At 37.9% G+C, this 18,388-nt stretch overlaps 1 protein-coding gene across 4 annotated transcripts in view; it reads left to right on the forward strand.

Annotated features, from left to right (window-relative positions):
• STRN3 (striatin 3) overlaps positions 1 to 17,439 on the forward strand; it is a 106,404-nt gene extending 88,965 nt beyond the window's left edge. For all 4 annotated transcript variants that reach the window (XM_021099885.2, XM_021099888.2, XM_021099887.2 and 1 more), the window contains 5 exons: positions 3,443 to 3,610; positions 5,460 to 5,600; positions 9,730 to 9,837; positions 15,617 to 15,703; positions 15,784 to 17,439. In XM_021099885.2, the coding sequence (XP_020955544.1) occupies positions 3,443 to 3,610; positions 5,460 to 5,600; positions 9,730 to 9,837; positions 15,617 to 15,703; positions 15,784 to 15,953 (674 nt within the window). In that variant the 3' untranslated portion in view covers positions 15,954 to 17,439. The remainder of the gene's footprint in view (positions 1 to 3,442; positions 3,611 to 5,459; positions 5,601 to 9,729; positions 9,838 to 15,616; positions 15,704 to 15,783) is intronic.
• Positions 17,440 to 18,388: the final 949 nt, after the last annotated feature.

Below are 18,388 nucleotides of genomic sequence, written 5' to 3' on the forward strand. Positions count from 1 at the left end.
GTGGTGCAGTGGTTAACGAATCCGACTAGGAACCCTGAGGTTGCGGGTTCAATCACTGGCCTTGCTCAGTGGGTTAAGGATCCCGCGTTGCTGTGAGCTGTGGTATAGGTCACAGATGCGGCTCGGATCCCGCGTTGCTGTGGCTCTGGCGTAGGCTGGCGGCTACAGCTCCGATTGGACCCCTAGCCTGGGAACCTCCATATGCCACGCAGGAGCGGCTCAAGAAAAGGCAAAGAGACAAAAAAAAAAAAAAAAAAAAAGGAATCTGACTAACAGAAATATTTGCACACACATTAAAATATATACAAGGGCAATTGTTTATAATCAAAAAAATTAAAATGGAACAGATGTTTATTAGTGTGAGAATGGTTAAGTAAATCGTGGTCTACTTAATCACTGGCTCATTTAAAAAGAATTCACGAGCTCTTTGATCTTTTTATTTAACACACACTTGAGGCCTAAATTTGCCAGGTGTAGTGTTAAGCATACATCAAGAAATAAGACTTGGCGTTCCCCTGGCAGCTTATTAGCAGGTTAAGAACCTGACTAGTATCCATGAGGATGCGGGTTCCATCCCTGGCCTCGCTTAGCAGGTTAAGGATCCAGCATTGCCTCAAGGTGTGGCGTAAGTTGGCAGATGCAGCTCAAATCCAGTGTTGCTGTGGCATAAGGCTGCAGCTCCAGTGAGACCCCTAGCCCAGGAACTTTCAAATGCTGCTGCTGCTGCTGCAGCCCTAAAAAAAAATAAAAGAGTTCCTGTTGTGGTGCAGCAGAAACAAATCCAACTAGGAACCATGAGGTTGCAGGTTTGATTCCCTGGCCCTCACTCAGTGGGTTAAGGATCTGGCATTGCTGTGGCTGTGGTGTAGGCCAGCAGCTGTAGCTCCGATTCGACCCCTAACCTGGGAACCTCCATATGCCATGGGTGCGGCCCTAAAAAAAAGACAAAAAGACCAAAGAAAGAAAGAAAACTTAGTCTAATAGAAAAAGATAAGCCTTAAACACATAAGCAAGGGGATGGATAGTTACACATTATGGTATGAAGTATGGTATGAAGATAACTGATACCTACCAAGAGAGGAGAGTAACAGGCAGAACCCTATTTAGATGTAGAATAAAATAATGGCATTCAAGCTGAAATCTAGAGAATAAAAGTTAAACGTTTAGTAAAGAGTTTTAAGCTAGGAAGTGTCCTATAAATGTAGAATTTAAAAAGATAACTCTTGCTGTTGCAAGGAAAATAGATTGGGGGTGGGAAGAGTGGAGAAAAAAATATCAATGTCATTTAATGTAAAGTTGTAACAGTGATTCCAGTAGATTAGGTGAGAGATAATGTTGTCAAGATTAGAGTGGTCGTAGAGCAGTGGTAGCAGAGCACTTGGAGAGAAATGGATTTAAGGCATGCTGGATTGAAATGTCCATGTACTAAGCCTCAAAACAACAATAAAATTCTCAATTATGAAAGAAAAAAAAAAAAGACATGCTGGAGAGGTGGGGGGAATAGACAGAATATATGATAAATTGGATTAAGTGGATGAAATGATGGATGAGTGACTTATTCTTTAACAGCTTTATTTAGGTACAATTCACATGATAAAATTCACACTTTTGAAGTATACATTTCAGTAGTTTTTACCATATTCACAGGGATGGGCAACCATTACCACTGTTTATTTCAGAACTTTCGTCACCACTCCTGCATTTTTGGCATGAGCAATTGAGTATATGATGGTAGCATATTGAAATGGGGACAGACAGGTGTGAGAAGATAAAGGATGGTGAGTTCAGTTTTTTGGCATGTTAAGAGATGGTAATCTTAAGTAAGTATATCAGTATCAAGATGTGAGAATGGATGGTATTATGTAGGGAGAATATGTCATGTAGAGTAGAAAGAGAAGACAAAATCCTGAGGAACTCTGACATTGGGGGCCAGGAGTAGTTAGAGCAAGAGAGGCAATGAAGAAAACTGAGAAGGAGTGGCCTGTGAGGTAGGAGGAAGTACAGGTAAGTGTGGAATCATGAAAGCATACCAGAAGAAGAAGCCATTTTGAAAAGAAGAAAGCAGTCTGCAGTAGTCATTTTCAATAAATAAGAAAAGTCTAATGTGATAGGTTCCTTTTTGTAAATAACAAATAGGTCACCCAGGCTTTGGCCAGACAGATATAGATTGGGTTGGGGCTAAGGGGTGAAGGGACTTCTAAGTAACCTTTCAAGGCATACACTATGGATGAAAAGCAATGTGCTAGGAGGGAGGGAGGAAGGGAAGCAAGTTTTTATTAAATTTGATAGAATAGAGTTTATTGGTTATTTTAGCAAGGGTTGTTTTGCTGTGTGATGGTATCGGAGTGATTTCAAGAATAAATGGGAGGTTAGAAAGCATGTTTATTCAATATATTTTTCTACTATTTGGTGGGAGGTTGGTGTAATTGTTTGGAGCATATTTGCTTGCTGTGGTAATTATTCCAAGGAGGAAGAGAATCTGTATAGTAGAAAAACTGTAAACATGAAAGCAAGTTAGTGTTTTAAGGGGAATCCAGAATACCTGGTGGAATTAGCCTGTAATAGGAAGGAGGATAATTCCTTACTTGTATGAGGAAATGTACAGAAGATGGCTTTAGACACTAGTAGCTTTATAGGTTGGCTAGAGGAAGATAGAGGATGGGTTCCTATTTCAGTGCTGCGTTTTTCCAGTGACATTGAGAGAAAATTGTTCATGAGGGAGGGAGGGAGGTTGGGAAGTGGGAGTGTTGCAGAGATGAAGAGAAATATCTGTGGAAGCTGGGAATTTAGTAGAGAAACCACATTGTAAGACAAATGATGTTCAGGGTAATTAGCCACCATTGTCCATCAAATAATGATTGGATGAATAAAATGTAGTATATCCAGGTACTGGAATGCTATTTGGCAATAAGAAGCAATGAAGTACTGATACATGCTCCACGTTAGGCTAAGTGAAAGAAGCCAGTCACAAAAGGCCATTTGTATGAAATGTCCAGAATAGGCAAATGTATAGAAAAAAAATAGATTAGTTGTTGCCCAGGGCTACAGAAAGGCAGAGAGAAAGAATAGGGGAAATAGCTAAAAAGTAATGAAAGTGTGCTAAAATTGATGTGGTGATGATTGCACAACTAAAAACCATTGAATTGACACTTTAAATTGGTGAGTTTTATGGCATAGGAATTATATCTCAATAAAGCTGTTTTTTTTTTTTCGTAAGTACATGTTCTTTATAGAAAATTGCAAAACTAAAAAAGTATTGGAAGGGGGGATAAAAATAACTCATAATTCCAGAACTTAGAGGTGGTTACTGTGTACACTTTGGTTTGTCTTATTATACCCATTATGTACATTCTTTATACATAATTATGTGGTAAGTTATCCTTATATACAAAAGCATTTATTTTAAACTTCTTGTAGCTCATTTTTATTTCTTTCTTTCCAGAGCCAAATGTTCTAGCTGGCACTTTAGTTGCTCATACAGATGCTGTCTGGGGTCTTGCTTATAGTGGCATAAAAAATCAATTACTATCTTGTTCAGCAGATGGCACTATTAGGTTATGGAATCCACAAGAAAAATTGCCATGTATTTGCACTTACAACGGAGACAAGGGTAAGGAAATTTTGCCTCTTTGAAAAAAACTAATTTCTTTTAAATTTGGAAGATAGGAGTTCCCGTTGTGGCTCAGTGGTTAACGAATCCAACTAGGAATCATGACGTTGTGGGTTCGATCCCTGGCCTTGCTCAGTGGGTTAAGAATCCACTGTTGCCATGAGCTGCGGTGTAGGTTGCAGATGCAGCTCAGATCCCGCGTTGCTATGGCTCTGGCATAGGCTGGTGGCTACAGCTCCAATTAGACCCCTAGCCTGGGAACTTCCATATGCTGCGGGAATGGCCCTAGAAGAGGCAAAAAGACATAAATAAATAAATAAATAAATAAATTTGGAAGATAGGACAAAGTCAATTTACTGTTTCTTGGCCGCTTGAAGAAATACTAAAAGAACTTTGTGAAGCTGTGATAATCTTTTTTACTCCTAGTCATCTTCAATAAACAAGAAAGGAGCTTTTGCAAGTATATCCTGTAGCTGGGTGCTTTTTTGACCTTTTTCAGGACAACAGAATAGAACTGTCTGTATGTAACAGTAGACAGATGAGACTGCTCAAAGGAACAATAGCTCTTCATCAGCTCTTGTGGCTGTGACTAAAGGGGTCACAGTCTCAAGCATACCTGTGTAAACCATGTGTGATGTGAGCTCACTGGTTGATATGTCTAGCACCCATAACTGGGAGGTGCAAACTGAGTTACACACACAATTTCAAATCTTTTCCTGTCAAAGAAGGCTTTAATTAACCTTGTTGTGACATTTATTTACATAACATGCTTATATTATTTCTTTGATCTTATTTTCCAAGCAGTTTTTTAAAAAATCATATCTTTTTTTTTCATGTCTTTTATTTTTATTTTTTCTTTTTAAAACATTTTTTATAACATTTATGCTTGATTTTCTTGGGTCTCTAGATAGTTTAGTGATTTACTAATTTTTCAGTTATCTAAGCTTTTGAGGTAAAAATTTGGTTAGATATTTGTTTCTTGGCTTCATTCACATAATTAATTCTTACTCAAGATTTCATGTAGTTGTGCATTGCATTTGGACAGTTGAATTTAGTATGTTAAAAGAGGGAAATTGCTGGAATTCCCATCGTAGTGCAGCAGAGGTGAATCCAACTAGGAACCATGAGGTTGCGGGCTCAATCCCTGGCCTTGCGCAGTGGGTTAAGGATCTGATATTGCTGTGAGCTGTGGTATAGGTCGCAGACGTGGCTCGGGTTTGGCGTTGCTGTGGCTGTGGTGCAGGCTGGCAGCTGTAGTTCCAATTCGACCCCTAGCCTGGGAACCTCTATATGCCTTGAGAACGACCCTAAAAAGCAAAAAATTAAAAATTAAAAAAATAAAAGAAATTGCTGCTTGGGTCACGTTAGTATAGTGTATTGCATGAATGGATTTTAGAGTCCAAAGCTTCTTTTTCAGATCCAAAAGTTTGACTTTTATTAGCTGCTTGATAAAGCTTACAGGTCTCATTCACCAAACATAGTGATATGGTGAATGCTAATTTATCCTTTTACATTAAGAAATTTAATTGGCGGGTGGGCCCAAAGACTCAATTAGAATTTTTTTTCTCTCTTAGAAGAAGAAAATGCATAGGAGAACAGTAACTCTTATGCATATCTACTCTTACTTTGAGTCCTCTAGTTATATTTTTCTTATAATGTTAAGTAGAATATTATAAAAATTTTTAATAATTGAGAGAAAGTTAACTATTATTATATCTCACCATTCCTAACACAATTGCTTTTTCATTATTAACATTATTTCAAAAATATTTTAATTCCCTTTTCTTAATAGAAAGTAGAGATTTTTCAGTTACTGTGTTTACACTGTTTCTCTTTGGGCTGCTTTCAGAACATGGAATACCTACATCAGTTGACTTTATAGGCTGTGATCCAGCTCATATGGTGACCTCATTCAACACTGGTAGTACAGTAATTTATGATTTAGAAACATCACAGTCGTTGGTGATGCTTTCATCACAGATAGAGTCTGGTAAGTTTACTGGTAAGATTGAAACATTTAAAAAGGTTATTACACATAGAAGATAATCTTTTAATTTTTATATTTGACTATTTGAATTTTGGATGGAAAAAAATTATTTTCAATGTGTGCTTATTTACATTATTTGTATTCTGTCAAATTATACTTGGAAGCTTGAGTGAGTATGTGGGGACAGAGAAATGAGTAGCACAGTGTAAAGATAAAAGTAAGTGAAAATTTTTAAGTTTTTAATGTAAAGTACTTGTGAAAGTAAACAGTATAACGAGCCTAATGCACTCATCATCCAGCTCTAGTACTTATGTGTAAATGGCCAGTGTTTGTGGTATGTACTTTACATTGGGATTTACATAGAGATCCAAACAAAGCCCATGCATTGTGATTGATTGATAGGTCTCTCAGATCTCTCTTTGTCTGTACATTCCTCTTCCATCTCATTTCTCTTGTATTTTTGATGGAAGAAATTGAATAATTTGTCCTGTAGAGTTTCCCATAGTTTAGATTTTGCCAGTTGAATCCTTGTGGTATCATTCACTGTGTTCCTGTTCATTTTATTTCCTGTAAATTGGTTGTAGATCTAGAGGCTTTAAAGTCTGAAATGTTTTTGGCAAGACTATTTTGTAGTAATTTGTGAACTTTTATCATAAGTGAATATTGTCTGGTTTATCTTTTTCATGTATTTCCAGTCATTGCCTGGGTCATTAACTATTGAAAAATTATTTTCTAGTTCTATTATTCTTCATGTATTAGCTAGAATGCTTCTATAAAAATGAACAACCCCTCATCAGTAATTTAGTTACCCTGGAGTTAGCAATCATAAAGGAAAGGCAAAATAAATGATTAATTTCCCTTGGAGTTCCTGTCGTGGCTCAGTGGTTAACGAATCCGACTAGGAACCATGAGGTTGCGGGTTCAATCCCTGGCCTTGCTCAGTGGGTTAAGGATCCAGCGTTGCCGTGAGCTGTGGTGTAGGTTGCAGATGTGGCTCGGATCCCGCGTTGCTGTGGCTCTGGTGTAGGCCAGCGGCTACAGCTCCAATTAGACTCCTAGCCTGTGAACCCCCATGTGCCGCGGAAGCGGCCTTAGAAATGGCAAAAAGACAAAAAAAAAAAAAAGATTGATTTCCCCTCCTTTATTTACTGGTTTTTAAGATGATGAAGTGGTTCCCTAGTATCCTCCAAAGGTGACCAGTGAATCTTTCCGGTATTGTTTATTTTTGTTATCATTATGACCTTTCTTGGATATAAATGTGTTTGATGTGTTTCAGTCTGTTGTAGGTATTATCTTTATTGCTGCTCAGACTGTTTTCATCTTTGGCCGGTAGGAGATTACTCACTTGGCTACTGGGTCCTCCTTTTGACATGACCCTGTTAGTCATTGATGATTTTCTTATTTTTTGAAATGATAAGGTGCTCGAGGTTCATCTTGTTCATTTTGCACCACAGAGCTGAAATTAGCCATTTCTCTAAGGAGCCATGGTTTCTCTTATTGGAAAATGGCATTTAGAAACTACAAAACAGGTGCTAAGCTATTGAGTTGGTCCTCATGGCTTTCATGGCTCTTGAGTTGGTCATTGATTTGGGCTTTCTCAGTGGAAAGAGCTAGAAATGCATTTTTAGTAAAGAAAAAGACTGATAAATTAGATAGATACTTGCAATTCTAATTCAGATTCATCTCATTGATACTATATCTAGCTCATTTTGACAATGTTCCAACTTTTTTTCTTGCCCTTTTTTTTTTTTTTTTAAGGGCCGAATGTGCAGTATATAGAAGTTCCCAGGCTTGGGGTTGAATCAGTGCTGCAGCTGCCAGCCTGCCAGCCTTCACCACAGCAATGCAGAATCCAAGCTGTGCCCGTGACCTACACCACAGCTCACAGCAACACTGGATCCTTTAACCCATGAGTCCAGGGATCTAACCCATATCCTCATGGATACGAGTTGGGCTTGTTAACTGCTGACCCACAGCAGGTATTCCAACAGTGCTAAAACTTGATTCTCAGCCAGATCATCATAATCAGAGTTCCTGTTGTGGCTGCAGCAGCTTAGCTTGCTGTGGAGGTATGGGTTTGATCTCCAGCTCTGCACAGTGGGTTAAAGGATCCTGCATTGCCACAGCTGCGTAAATCATAGGTGTAGCTCAGATTCAATCCCTGGCCCAGGAACTTAAGTTCGTTTGTTTAATTTTACTTCTCATTTTTCATGATTGCATTTTTGAAAGTCATTTTATATTTATGTAAAACCTTTAAATGGTTCTGTGGTCAAATCTCCAAACAAGTTATACCCAAAGAAGTGTCTTTTCAACCCTAATCTCTTTCTTCCTCTTCTATAGATATTTATATATTTTAATGTTTTAACGGCTACAGAGTGATTGATTTACTCAGTCTAATCATGATAATGTCAGTGATATTTTCCCATTTGTTTTTATGTCTTTTCCTCCCTTGCCACTAAATTTTTTTTTTTTTTTTGCTTTTTAGGACCGCACCCATGGCATATGGAGGTTCCCAGGCTAGGGGTTGAATCAGAGCTATAGCTGCTGGACAGCAACTCAGGATCCGAGCCAGGTCTATGACCTACACCACAGCTCACAGCAACATCAGATCCTTAACCCACTGAGTGAGGCCAGGTATCAAACCCACAACCTTAGGGTTCCTAGTTGGATTTGTTTCCACTGAGCCACGACAGGAACTCACCTTATCACTAATTTAATAAAAATTAAGAACTTGGTAGTAAAGAAAAGGTCTTGTGCCTCAGAACATTAATTCTAACTTCGCTTTTTTTTTTGTCAGAGTGGGTAGAATGCAGGTTGTTCTTAACAAACATCTAATTATCACTTATGAATTTTTTTCCTTCATTAAATGCCTCTAATTTTTTATGGGCTTTTATTAAAAGCAATAATTTTGGGGTCTTTTAAAAATTATAAACCACGTCTATTGACAATCTGCATTAAAATGCTAATTTAGGGAGTTCCCGTCGTGGCGCAGTGGTTAACGAATCCGACTAGGAACCATGAGGTCGCGGGTTTGGTCCCTACCCTTGCTCAGTGGGTTAACCATCTGGCGTTGCCGTGAGCTGTGGTGTAGGTTGCAGACGCGGCTTGATCCCGAGTTGCTGTGCCTCTGGCGTAGGCCGGTGGCTACAGCTCCGATTCAACCCCTAGCCTGGGAACCTCCATATGCCGCGGAAGCGGCCCAAGAGATAGCAGCAACAACAACAACAACAACAAAAGACAAAAAAAAGACAAAATTAATTAATTAATTAATTAATTAATTAAAAATAAAATAAAATGCTAATTTATTTCTGAATTGAGCCTAATGCTATTAATATTGTAGGACACCACAGCTTAAACAGTTTTTAAGAAATTGCGTCTCTCAGAAATTCCCATGTGGCTCAGCAGGAACAGATCTGACTAGTAACTATGAGGATGTAGGTTTGATCCCTGGCCTCACTCAGTGGGTTAAGGATCTGGTGTTGTGGTAAGCTGTGGTGTAGGTCGCAGACACAGCTCGGATACGCCATTGCTGTGGCTGTGGCGTGGACCTGCAGCTGTAGCTCCCATCTGACCCTTAACTTGGGAACCTCCATATGCTGTGGGTGTGGCCCTAAAAAAAAGAAAAGAAATTGTGTCTCTTGAGAGCCCTAGTTTTACTTCTTAGTTATCTTGTTTTATATATAAAAGCTCTAATATTTAGTGATTCTTATTTTTTGGTAAGACTAAAAATGCCATGATTTAACTTCTAATTGAAATTTTTTGTTTTGTATTTTTAATTGATAATGTAGTTGATGGACAGTATTAGGTCAGGTGTCCTACATAACGATTTGACATTTGCATGCATTATGAAATGATCACCACAGTAAGTCTACTAACCATCTGTCCTCATACAAATTTATGGAAGTATTATTGGCCATATTCCTTATGCTGTATAGTCCATCCCCATGGCTTATTTCTAGTTGGAGGTTTGTACCTTTTAGTCCCCTTCACCTCTTCCCCTGATACTCCCTCCCCTCCAGCAATCATCTGGTTGTTTTCTGTGTTTATGAATCTGTTTTTATTTTGTTTTGTTTTTTAGATTCCGCATTATATTGAAGATTTGAATTTTTGTACATTATCCTCTGTCTTTCAGGTTTACAATCCAATAATCACATTAACAGAGTAGTAAGTCATCCCACACTTCCTGTTACAATAACTGCTCATGAAGATAGACACATCAAATTTTTTGACAATAAAACGGGTAAGTACATTATCTTATTTTCTGTATAAGATTAACTTCTTAGCTTCAAAATTATCAAGTTAGGAGTTCCTAACTTAGGGGTGGCGCAGTACATTAGTGACCCGGTTTATCTCTGAAGTGTTGCCAGTTTGATCCCCAGCATGGTACAGGGGCTTAAGGATCTGGTGTTCTGAAGCTGTGTCATAGGTTGCAGATACAGCTCAGATTCAGTCCTGGCCCAGGAACTTCCATATGCCACGGTGGCGGCCAAAAATGGAAAAAATATATTGCCAAATTAAACTGTTTCAACTCAGATTTTTGCTTTACTTAATGTAGTGCACTTATAATGTATGTTATTATCCTTAGGTATATATAAGACCATGCCTACCTATTATGATTTCTTCATGTCATGACAGTTAGTTAAATAGAAACCCTTTCACTTGAAAAATTTTTCTTCATATTCTTTTGTAACTTAGTATAGTAGAAAAGATCTCTTTCTGGTATTTGGAATTTCAAATATGTTCTTAAAATTATTTCTCAGTGGAAGAAATGATGATATAGTGGAAATTGTTTGTTGTCACCTTTCCTCTCTTTTTTATTGTAAGGAAACATACCATGTGTAGATGTCAAATCAAATTTTAACTTGGCCATAGACTTGTTTAAGGACCTGTATCATCTGTCATTATCTAGAATACTATGTAAAATTTTTTTTTTTTTTTTTTGCTTTTTAGGACCACACCCACAGCATATGGAGGTTCCCAGGCTAGGGGTGGAATCTGAGCCACAGCAACCCCAGATTCAAGCCATTTCTGCAACCTACACCACAGCTCATAGCGACGCTGTATCCTTAATTAACCCACTGATCGAGGCCAGAGATCGAATCTGCAACCTCATGGTTCCTAGTCAGATTCATTTTCCCTGCACCACAATGGGAACTCCTACGTAAAATATTATTTGTTCTCTTTCAGGAAAGACAGCTAGAGAGGCTTCTTTGAGAAACTGAAATGATGAGTGGGGGTATCAAAGGACTTCCAAATAAGAAACTTAAATCTTAATTACAACATTATCGCAGGGCAACGAATTATCAAGCAAGACAGCAAATGAGAACTACAGATTTCTCTTTGAAGGTTATATAGGACGTGGTCATAATTTTTAGTCTTTAGAGTCTTACATAAATACCTTTTGTTCAGATAACACTGAAGGACAGTTTCCTTTGAACACACTGAAACAGATTGAGAAGAAAATGGATATTCACAGATCTATATATTGCACAGGAAAAAAAAGATTTATATTCATGTGAATGTTATCAATTTAACACCTTATCAAATCAATTCTTTGAACATTTTAATGAAGCCTAATAATCTTCCTCTGCTGCAAGAGCAGAGAGATAATTACTGTATTTCTAAAAAGGTTCTTTTTTCTTAATTATTAAAAATTTAGGAGTTCCCATCATGGCTCAGTGGTTAACGAATCTGACTAAGAACCATGATGGTGCAGGTTCAATCCCTGGCCTCGCTCAGTGGGTTAAGGATCCGGTGTTGCCGTGAGCTGTGGTGTAGGTTGCAGACGTGGCTCGGATCCCGCGTTGCTGTGGCTCTGGTGTAGGCCGGCGTCTACAGCTCTGATTAGACCCCTAGCCTGTAAACTTCCATATGTCCTGGGTGCAGCCCTAAAAGGACAAAAAGACAAAAAAAGAAAGAAAGAAAAAAATTTACATTTGTAAGGGGAGGTTCAGGAATTTTAGTAGTTGTATTAAAAGCAAAAAGATTATTCAGGAGTTCCCGTCGTGGCGCAGTGGTTAACGAACCCGACTAGGAACCATGAGGTTGCGGGTTCGGTCCCTGCCCTTGCTCAGTGGGTTAACGATCCGGCGTTGCCGTGAGCTGTGGTGTAGGTCGCAGACGCGGCTCGGATCCCGTTGCTGTGGCTCTGGTGTAGGCCGGTGGCTACAGCTCCGATTCGACCCCTAGCCTGGGAACCTCCATATGCCTCGGGATCGGCCCAAGAAATAGCAACAACAACAACAAAAAGACAAAAGACAAAAAAAAAAAAAAAAAAAGATTATTCAAGTCACAGATACTTTAGAGAATTTAAGTTTCAATGTCCGCTATTTGTTTCAGAGAGATCTTCAAGGCTCAGGATTTTTTAAAATTTTGTAGAGGCACAGATGCTGTGCCCAAGAAACTTAGTGGGCAAATCTGGGAAGGTGTAGTACAAGTGAGGAATGCGGAGGAGTTGGAGTAAGAAGATCCTGAATTGGTTATGGACTCATTCATTCAGCAAATCTTATGAGTATCTGCCATATCCTTGGCACAATTCCTGATGCTTGGTGAACAAAACAATATGTCGTGGCCTCTTTAATCTTAAAGACTAGTGGTATATTGCTTTCTATGAGACATTGTTCTGTTTGATTTACATATGTTTACATGTTTGTTCATCTAATAGCTCTGTAATGTAGATAGAACACTATTGTCTTCATTTTATAGTTATTTTTTTACATCAGTCTGTTTCTTCTCCATTGCATAGAAGCCCACAATATTGATTATTCAAGTCAAAGGGCTAAAAGTGCCAGGGAAGGAAGAACCAGTGACTGCATGTGTCCTGTTTGTTCAGTTAAAGAAAAAACAAATTAATCTTGTTGGGAGAAGAGGGTTGGTAGCAAAGCCATGGGACAAAGGCAAATTTGGTTAAATGTGAGAAGCTGCATGTATAGGCTGGTGAAGGAGGGGGTCCTACTTCCTGGGAGGGGTCAGAAGCTTTGTGACTTCTGCAGTCACTAGTGGTCACCAGCATCCAGCCTGGTTCAGCATTGCACTTGTCTATAAATGGTCCTATCTGAAGGATCACTCACAGTTTGAAGTGACTTTGTGACTGTGTAGAAGAGGGTTGACTCTGAATTGACTTATAGTGAGAGTTGGTTTAATGCACAGGCAGGAGAGCTGGAGTTAAACTTGGAAAATTATAGCACCCTTACAGAAATTTGTAGATTGCTATTTGGATGAAAGAATTTTTTGGTTTAAGACATGTTAAATATAGGAGATAGAGGATCATTTTCAGGAGAGAAGTCAGAACAAGATCTGTGAATTAGATGAGTCACCATCATAGATTCGACTCTGTGTGTGTGTGGGTGGGTGGGTGTGTCTTCCACAGCATATTGAAGTTCCCCTGCTAGGGGTTGAATTGGAGCTGCAGCTGCCAACTTACACCACAGCCACAGCAATGCCAGATCCTAGCAACATCTGCGACCTACACTGAAGTTCATGGCAATGCCAGATCCTTAACCCACTGAGTGGGGCCAGGGATTGAATCTGCATCCTCATGGATACTAGTCGGATTCATTACCTCAGAGCCACAACAGGAACTCCAGATTTGACATTTTAAGGGACACTAATGATTCTTGGTAATTAATTTGTTCTGCTGGGGCTAGCCATTTCATACTCTTTTTTTGTTTTGTTTTTTTTTTGTTGTTGTTTAAATAAGAATATTGAGAGGAATGGATTCCTCTCAACATAAATTATGTTGGACATGTAGTATGTTCATTTTCCTGTTTCTCAGGATAGCAGAAAAAAGTCATTAAAATTTTTTTGTGTGTTTTTTGGAGTCTTATTGTCTTTTTTTAGGGCTGCATCTGCGACACATGGAGGTTCCCAGGCTAGGGGTCCAATCCGAGATATAGCTGCCGGCCTATACCACAGCCACAGCAACTCTGAATCCGAGCCGTGTCTGCAGCCTACACCACAGCTCATGGCAACGCCAGATCCTAAACCCACTGAGCAAGGCCAGGGATCAAACCTGTGTCTTCATGGATGCTAGTCAGGTTCAGTAACTGCTGAGCCACAACGGGAGCTCCCAAATTATTGTTAATCTTATTATTGATGAGAAACACACAAATGTGATTTGAAACAATGAAAGACTTTAATTTTGTTCTTAATTGATAAGTGTTTAGTATTGCCAGAAAGTGACATGACTGTTTTTCTTTCTTTTTTTTGTCTTTTTGCTATTTCTTGGGCTGCTCCCGCGGCATATGGAGGTTCCCAGGCTAGGGGTTGAATAGGAGCTGTAGCCGCCAGCCTACGCCAGAGCCACAGCAACATGGGATCCGAGCCTCATCTGCAACCTACACCACAGCTCACGGCAACGCCAGATGGTTAACCCACTGAGCAAGGGCAGGGACCGAACCCGCAACCTCATGGTTCCTAGTCGGATTCGTTAACCACTGCGCCACAACGGGAACTCCTGTTTTTCACAGTAACTTTTTCATTTGATTATGTTGTGGTTTTGTATTCGGATCACAGCCCCATGGCAAATAACAAAAGGAGGTCTATTTCATGTCCCAGTGTGGAAAATCATCAGGGGACAATCAGCATGACAAATGACTATAACTAGAATTCTGGAGAAAGGGCAGCCTGGGCAGTTGGGTAATAAAGAATTATTGCTGAATAGAAAGGCAGCAAAATTTTAAAGTTATCAGTATTTGCTATTTTATTCCCTACTTGGATGAATCAGTTTATGATTTTGCTTTCCACCCATCAAAAGCATCACGTTCTAGTGCAGAGGCTGATGCCTTTGCCCCAAAGTATTTGTGCAGCACAACTTTATATTCACAACTAGTTTTTTAATTTCAACTCATTTTTTTGTTTTTTTTAACTCATTGAATCTGTTTGCTTGACAAATCTTCAGTGACGATAGGTATTCATTAAATTACATTTTCCAGAATGGAGTTTTTGTTACTGTGTGGAAAAATCCAGACTAATTCTCTGATATACTCCTACCCCTCTGCCCTTTCTTGTTTCTAATGTATAAAAACTGCCGACATTTTAAAAAATAAATGAATTTGATGATACTCTAATCTTTAGATAGGAGTATGTTCTTTGGTCATTTATTTATCATTAACCCTGTATATAAAGTTATCTTTACATCTCTTAATGAGAAAGATTCTGTTTTCATCTTAATTCCCTTTTACATGATCTTTGGCTTTTGATGCAACCTTGTAGTTATAATGTTTTCTACTATCAGATACTGTCAAGATTTATGTCACATAGATGTCTTTAGGAGCAACTGGAAAAGTTCTGCATTAGAGTTAAAATTCTTTTAAGAATATTATAGTGGATGAACCTTGAAAATAATATACTAAGTGACAGAAGGCAGATGCAAAAGCCACATTATTATATGATTTCATTTGAAAGAATCATTCCGAATAGAAAATCCATAGAGAAAGCAGATTAGTGGTTACCAGGGACTTGGGGAAGGGACGAAATGGGGTATGACTTTTAACGGGTATAGGGTATCCATTTGCCAAGATGAAAGTGTTTTGGACTAGATCATGGTTGATGGTTACACATCATTGAATGTTCTAAAAGCCTGAATCATACCCTCTTAAAATGTTTGGTGAAATCTGTTACATGTATTTTATTTTATTTCTGTCTGTCTGTCTTTTTAGGGCCACACCTACAGTATATGGAAGTTCCAGGGTAGGGGTCAAATTGGAGCTACAGCTGAAGGCTTACACCACAGCCACAGTAAAGCCAGATTCGAGCATCATCTGCAACCTACACTGCAGCTCACGGCAGTGCCAGATCCTTAACCCACTGAGGGAGGCCAGGGATTGAACTCACATTTTCATGGATACTAGTTGGGTTCGTTACCACTGAGTTGTGACGGGAGCTCCCATTATGCATGTTTTACCACAATAAAAAATATTTACTGTGGTGATTATTTTTATGTTTATGTTGTATTATGGTTTCTGATTTCTCAAGTTAGAAACTATTTGAAAACTTAATCTTTGCTATATTTTATTTAGGTAAAATGATCCATTCTATGGTAGCTCATTTGGATGCTGTTACAAGTCTAGCAGTAGATCCTAATGGAATCTATTTGATGTCTGGAAGTAAGTCTGAACTTCTGTACTCTCCACAAATTTATATGTAATAGAATTTTTACTTAGTAATATTATTTATTCTTTTACAGGCCATGACTGTTCTATTAGATTGTGGAATCTGGACAGCAAGACATGTGTGCAAGAAATAACAGCACATAGGAAGAAATTAGATGAATCAATTTATGATGTTGCTTTCCATCCATCAAAAGCATATATTGCTAGTGCAGGGGCTGATGCCCTTGCCAAAGTATTTGTGTGAATCAACAAAAACTGGCATCACAACAACAGATTTGCTTGGACACAGAGGGTCTACATCACTGCCATTAAAACTTACTGATAAATGACACTACATGTGATCTGCCTGGTGAAGGCTATTTGGGGCAGGCATAAATTGGTGGAAATCACATCTTAATGTCAGGCTCATTAATTTAATTGTAATTACTGTATTTCGTGGGACAAAAAAAGGACTCCATTATTTGTGGCCTGTACTGGATATGAACTGAGAGTGTCTGTCTTTTAGGTATCTTTAAGCCAATGTGGAGTCTGACCTTACAAAAAGACTTTTATTTTGGACTCTGTGTGCTGCCTTAGGGTTAGGAATGTGGTGCTCTTGTTGGGGGGAAGTGAGCTCCAAGAGTAGCTTTTTTTTCATCTCTTAGTGATCTTCTGTTTATCAGTTGAATGCCACAGATTCCCTTTTAAACTTATTTTGCTTTACAAAAAGAAAAAAAGAAAATTTAACTTAAAATATTTTAGCATTAGTTGCACAAAATGTTTGGATAAAATTCTAGTTTTTATAAGTCTTTTTATATATTTAGCCTGTCACAACAGTGCTCAAGATTGTATTGAGGTTTTTCTGCATTATACAACCCTAAAACACAGAGATCTCACTGACCCGCTGCCGTGTAACCACACTTTTTCTTTCTTTTGCCTAATACAGCTCAGCTAAGTCCTTCCATAAAGATGCTAAATCACCTTCATCATCACATAATTGTCTTCATAAACCAAGGACTATTAAGTGTATTAAAATGAAACGGTGGGGTTTAGTACTCCAAATGAACTCTTAAAAAAGAAAAAAAAAACTAATCTCGGCATCCTATCACTATGTGATATTTTGTACATCTTACTGTATTTACAAGTTTATTTATCAAGGATTATCCATCTTGCTAATAGCCTATTATTTATTTCACTTTTTGTTGGTCTTTATATCCTTTTATTAATGTGCTAAAGGAACCTGTATATCTATTTTGGAACTCTTTGAATAGTCTAAAATAGACTAAAAATGGAGTATTTTATAGTTTAAGTTACAAACCAAGGTGATTCCCCCCTCCCCAGATACATATCTTGTTTTACCATGATTCCAAACAAAACTATCTTGTTTTAAAATATTTGGAGTAAAATTTTATTTGCATTACAAATAGGATACAAAATAGTTGAATCAGGATACAGAAATCTGCTGTGTTTGGACTAGTTATCCCTGTTTTATTTTTTCAGATGTGCTTAATTTTATGGTGTAACTAAAGATTTTGTTTGTGTAATGCATGATTAAGACAATAAAGTATTTTTTCTAGTCTTCCAAAAAACTTTTCTGATCAGTTTGCGAGTTTTGATGAGTTTTGTAAGGTTTTTGTTTTACAAACTATGAATCAGCAAATTTTTAAGATTGTACCACATAGCGAACGTACAGCTGTTGAAAAATAATGTATATAAAATGCATATAATAAATATTAAATTGTGTACCTGGATGTTACTGTTGGCTACATTATTTTGTGTTGAATAATAAAGTGCAATACTTTACTCTCCATCACTAAACTAGGAAATGGAGATGATTTCTCAGTGAGTCCTTCATTTTTATGCCGTCTTTTAAACTTTGTACTGCTTACTGATGTTCAAATAAGGTTAGAATAGTTATCACTATTTAAGAATGCCGTTCTAAGTATTTCAGCACATTTGGGGATTAAAAAAAATAGTCTCTTCAATTAAGTTAGATAATTCAAAATAACTGAAAAAGCAGAGATGCAGTTTTAAATCACTTCCTTAAGATATCCTATTACTTTGTTAAATCTGAATTTCACTTAATAGTGTTGTCTTTACTATCTAGCTATATCTCTTTCCACAGAATAGTTCATCAGAATAAAGTGCATTATTTATTAATTAAAAGTTATCCTGGGGTTCCCGTTGTGGCTTGGGGAGTTAAGAATCTGACATAGCGTTTGTGACGATGCTGCTGGTTTGATTCCTGGCCTCACTCAATGGGTTAAGAATCCTGCATTGCTGTGGCTGTGGTGTAGGCAGGCGGACAGCTGCAGCTCCAATTGGACCCCTAGCCTGGGAACTTCCATATGCCACAGGTATGGACCTAAAAAAGGAAAAATAAAAGTTATCCTTATAAATTAATTATTAATACCTTTTCTTTGAAGGGGCTTGTAATGAAATTAGAAATTAACATTAGAAAACTTATGTGGCAAAATTCTATTTGCCTACTGCAAAAAAAAAAAAATTAGTTTATTATGTACAGTGAGAAATTTTGTCACCTGCCAAAAAAATCTAAGGGGACATTTTAGTCATTGCTAGTGAAACATCAAAATGTTTCAGAAATTTTCTTAAAATATTGGGTTTTTTTGTTTGGTTTTTGTTTTTGTGGGTTTTTTTTTTTTTTTTTTTTGGTTTCTAGACTGAAGATTCAGCTTAAAT

Source organism: Sus scrofa, chromosome 7 (assembly GCF_054392235.1).
Source record: "Sus scrofa isolate SSC_HxYL_T2T_F1_AM1 chromosome 7, Sscrofa_HxYL_maternal_Yorkshire_Landrace_v2.0, whole genome shotgun sequence".
In the NCBI taxonomy this organism is placed as follows: Eukaryota; Metazoa; Chordata; class Mammalia; order Artiodactyla; family Suidae; genus Sus; species Sus scrofa.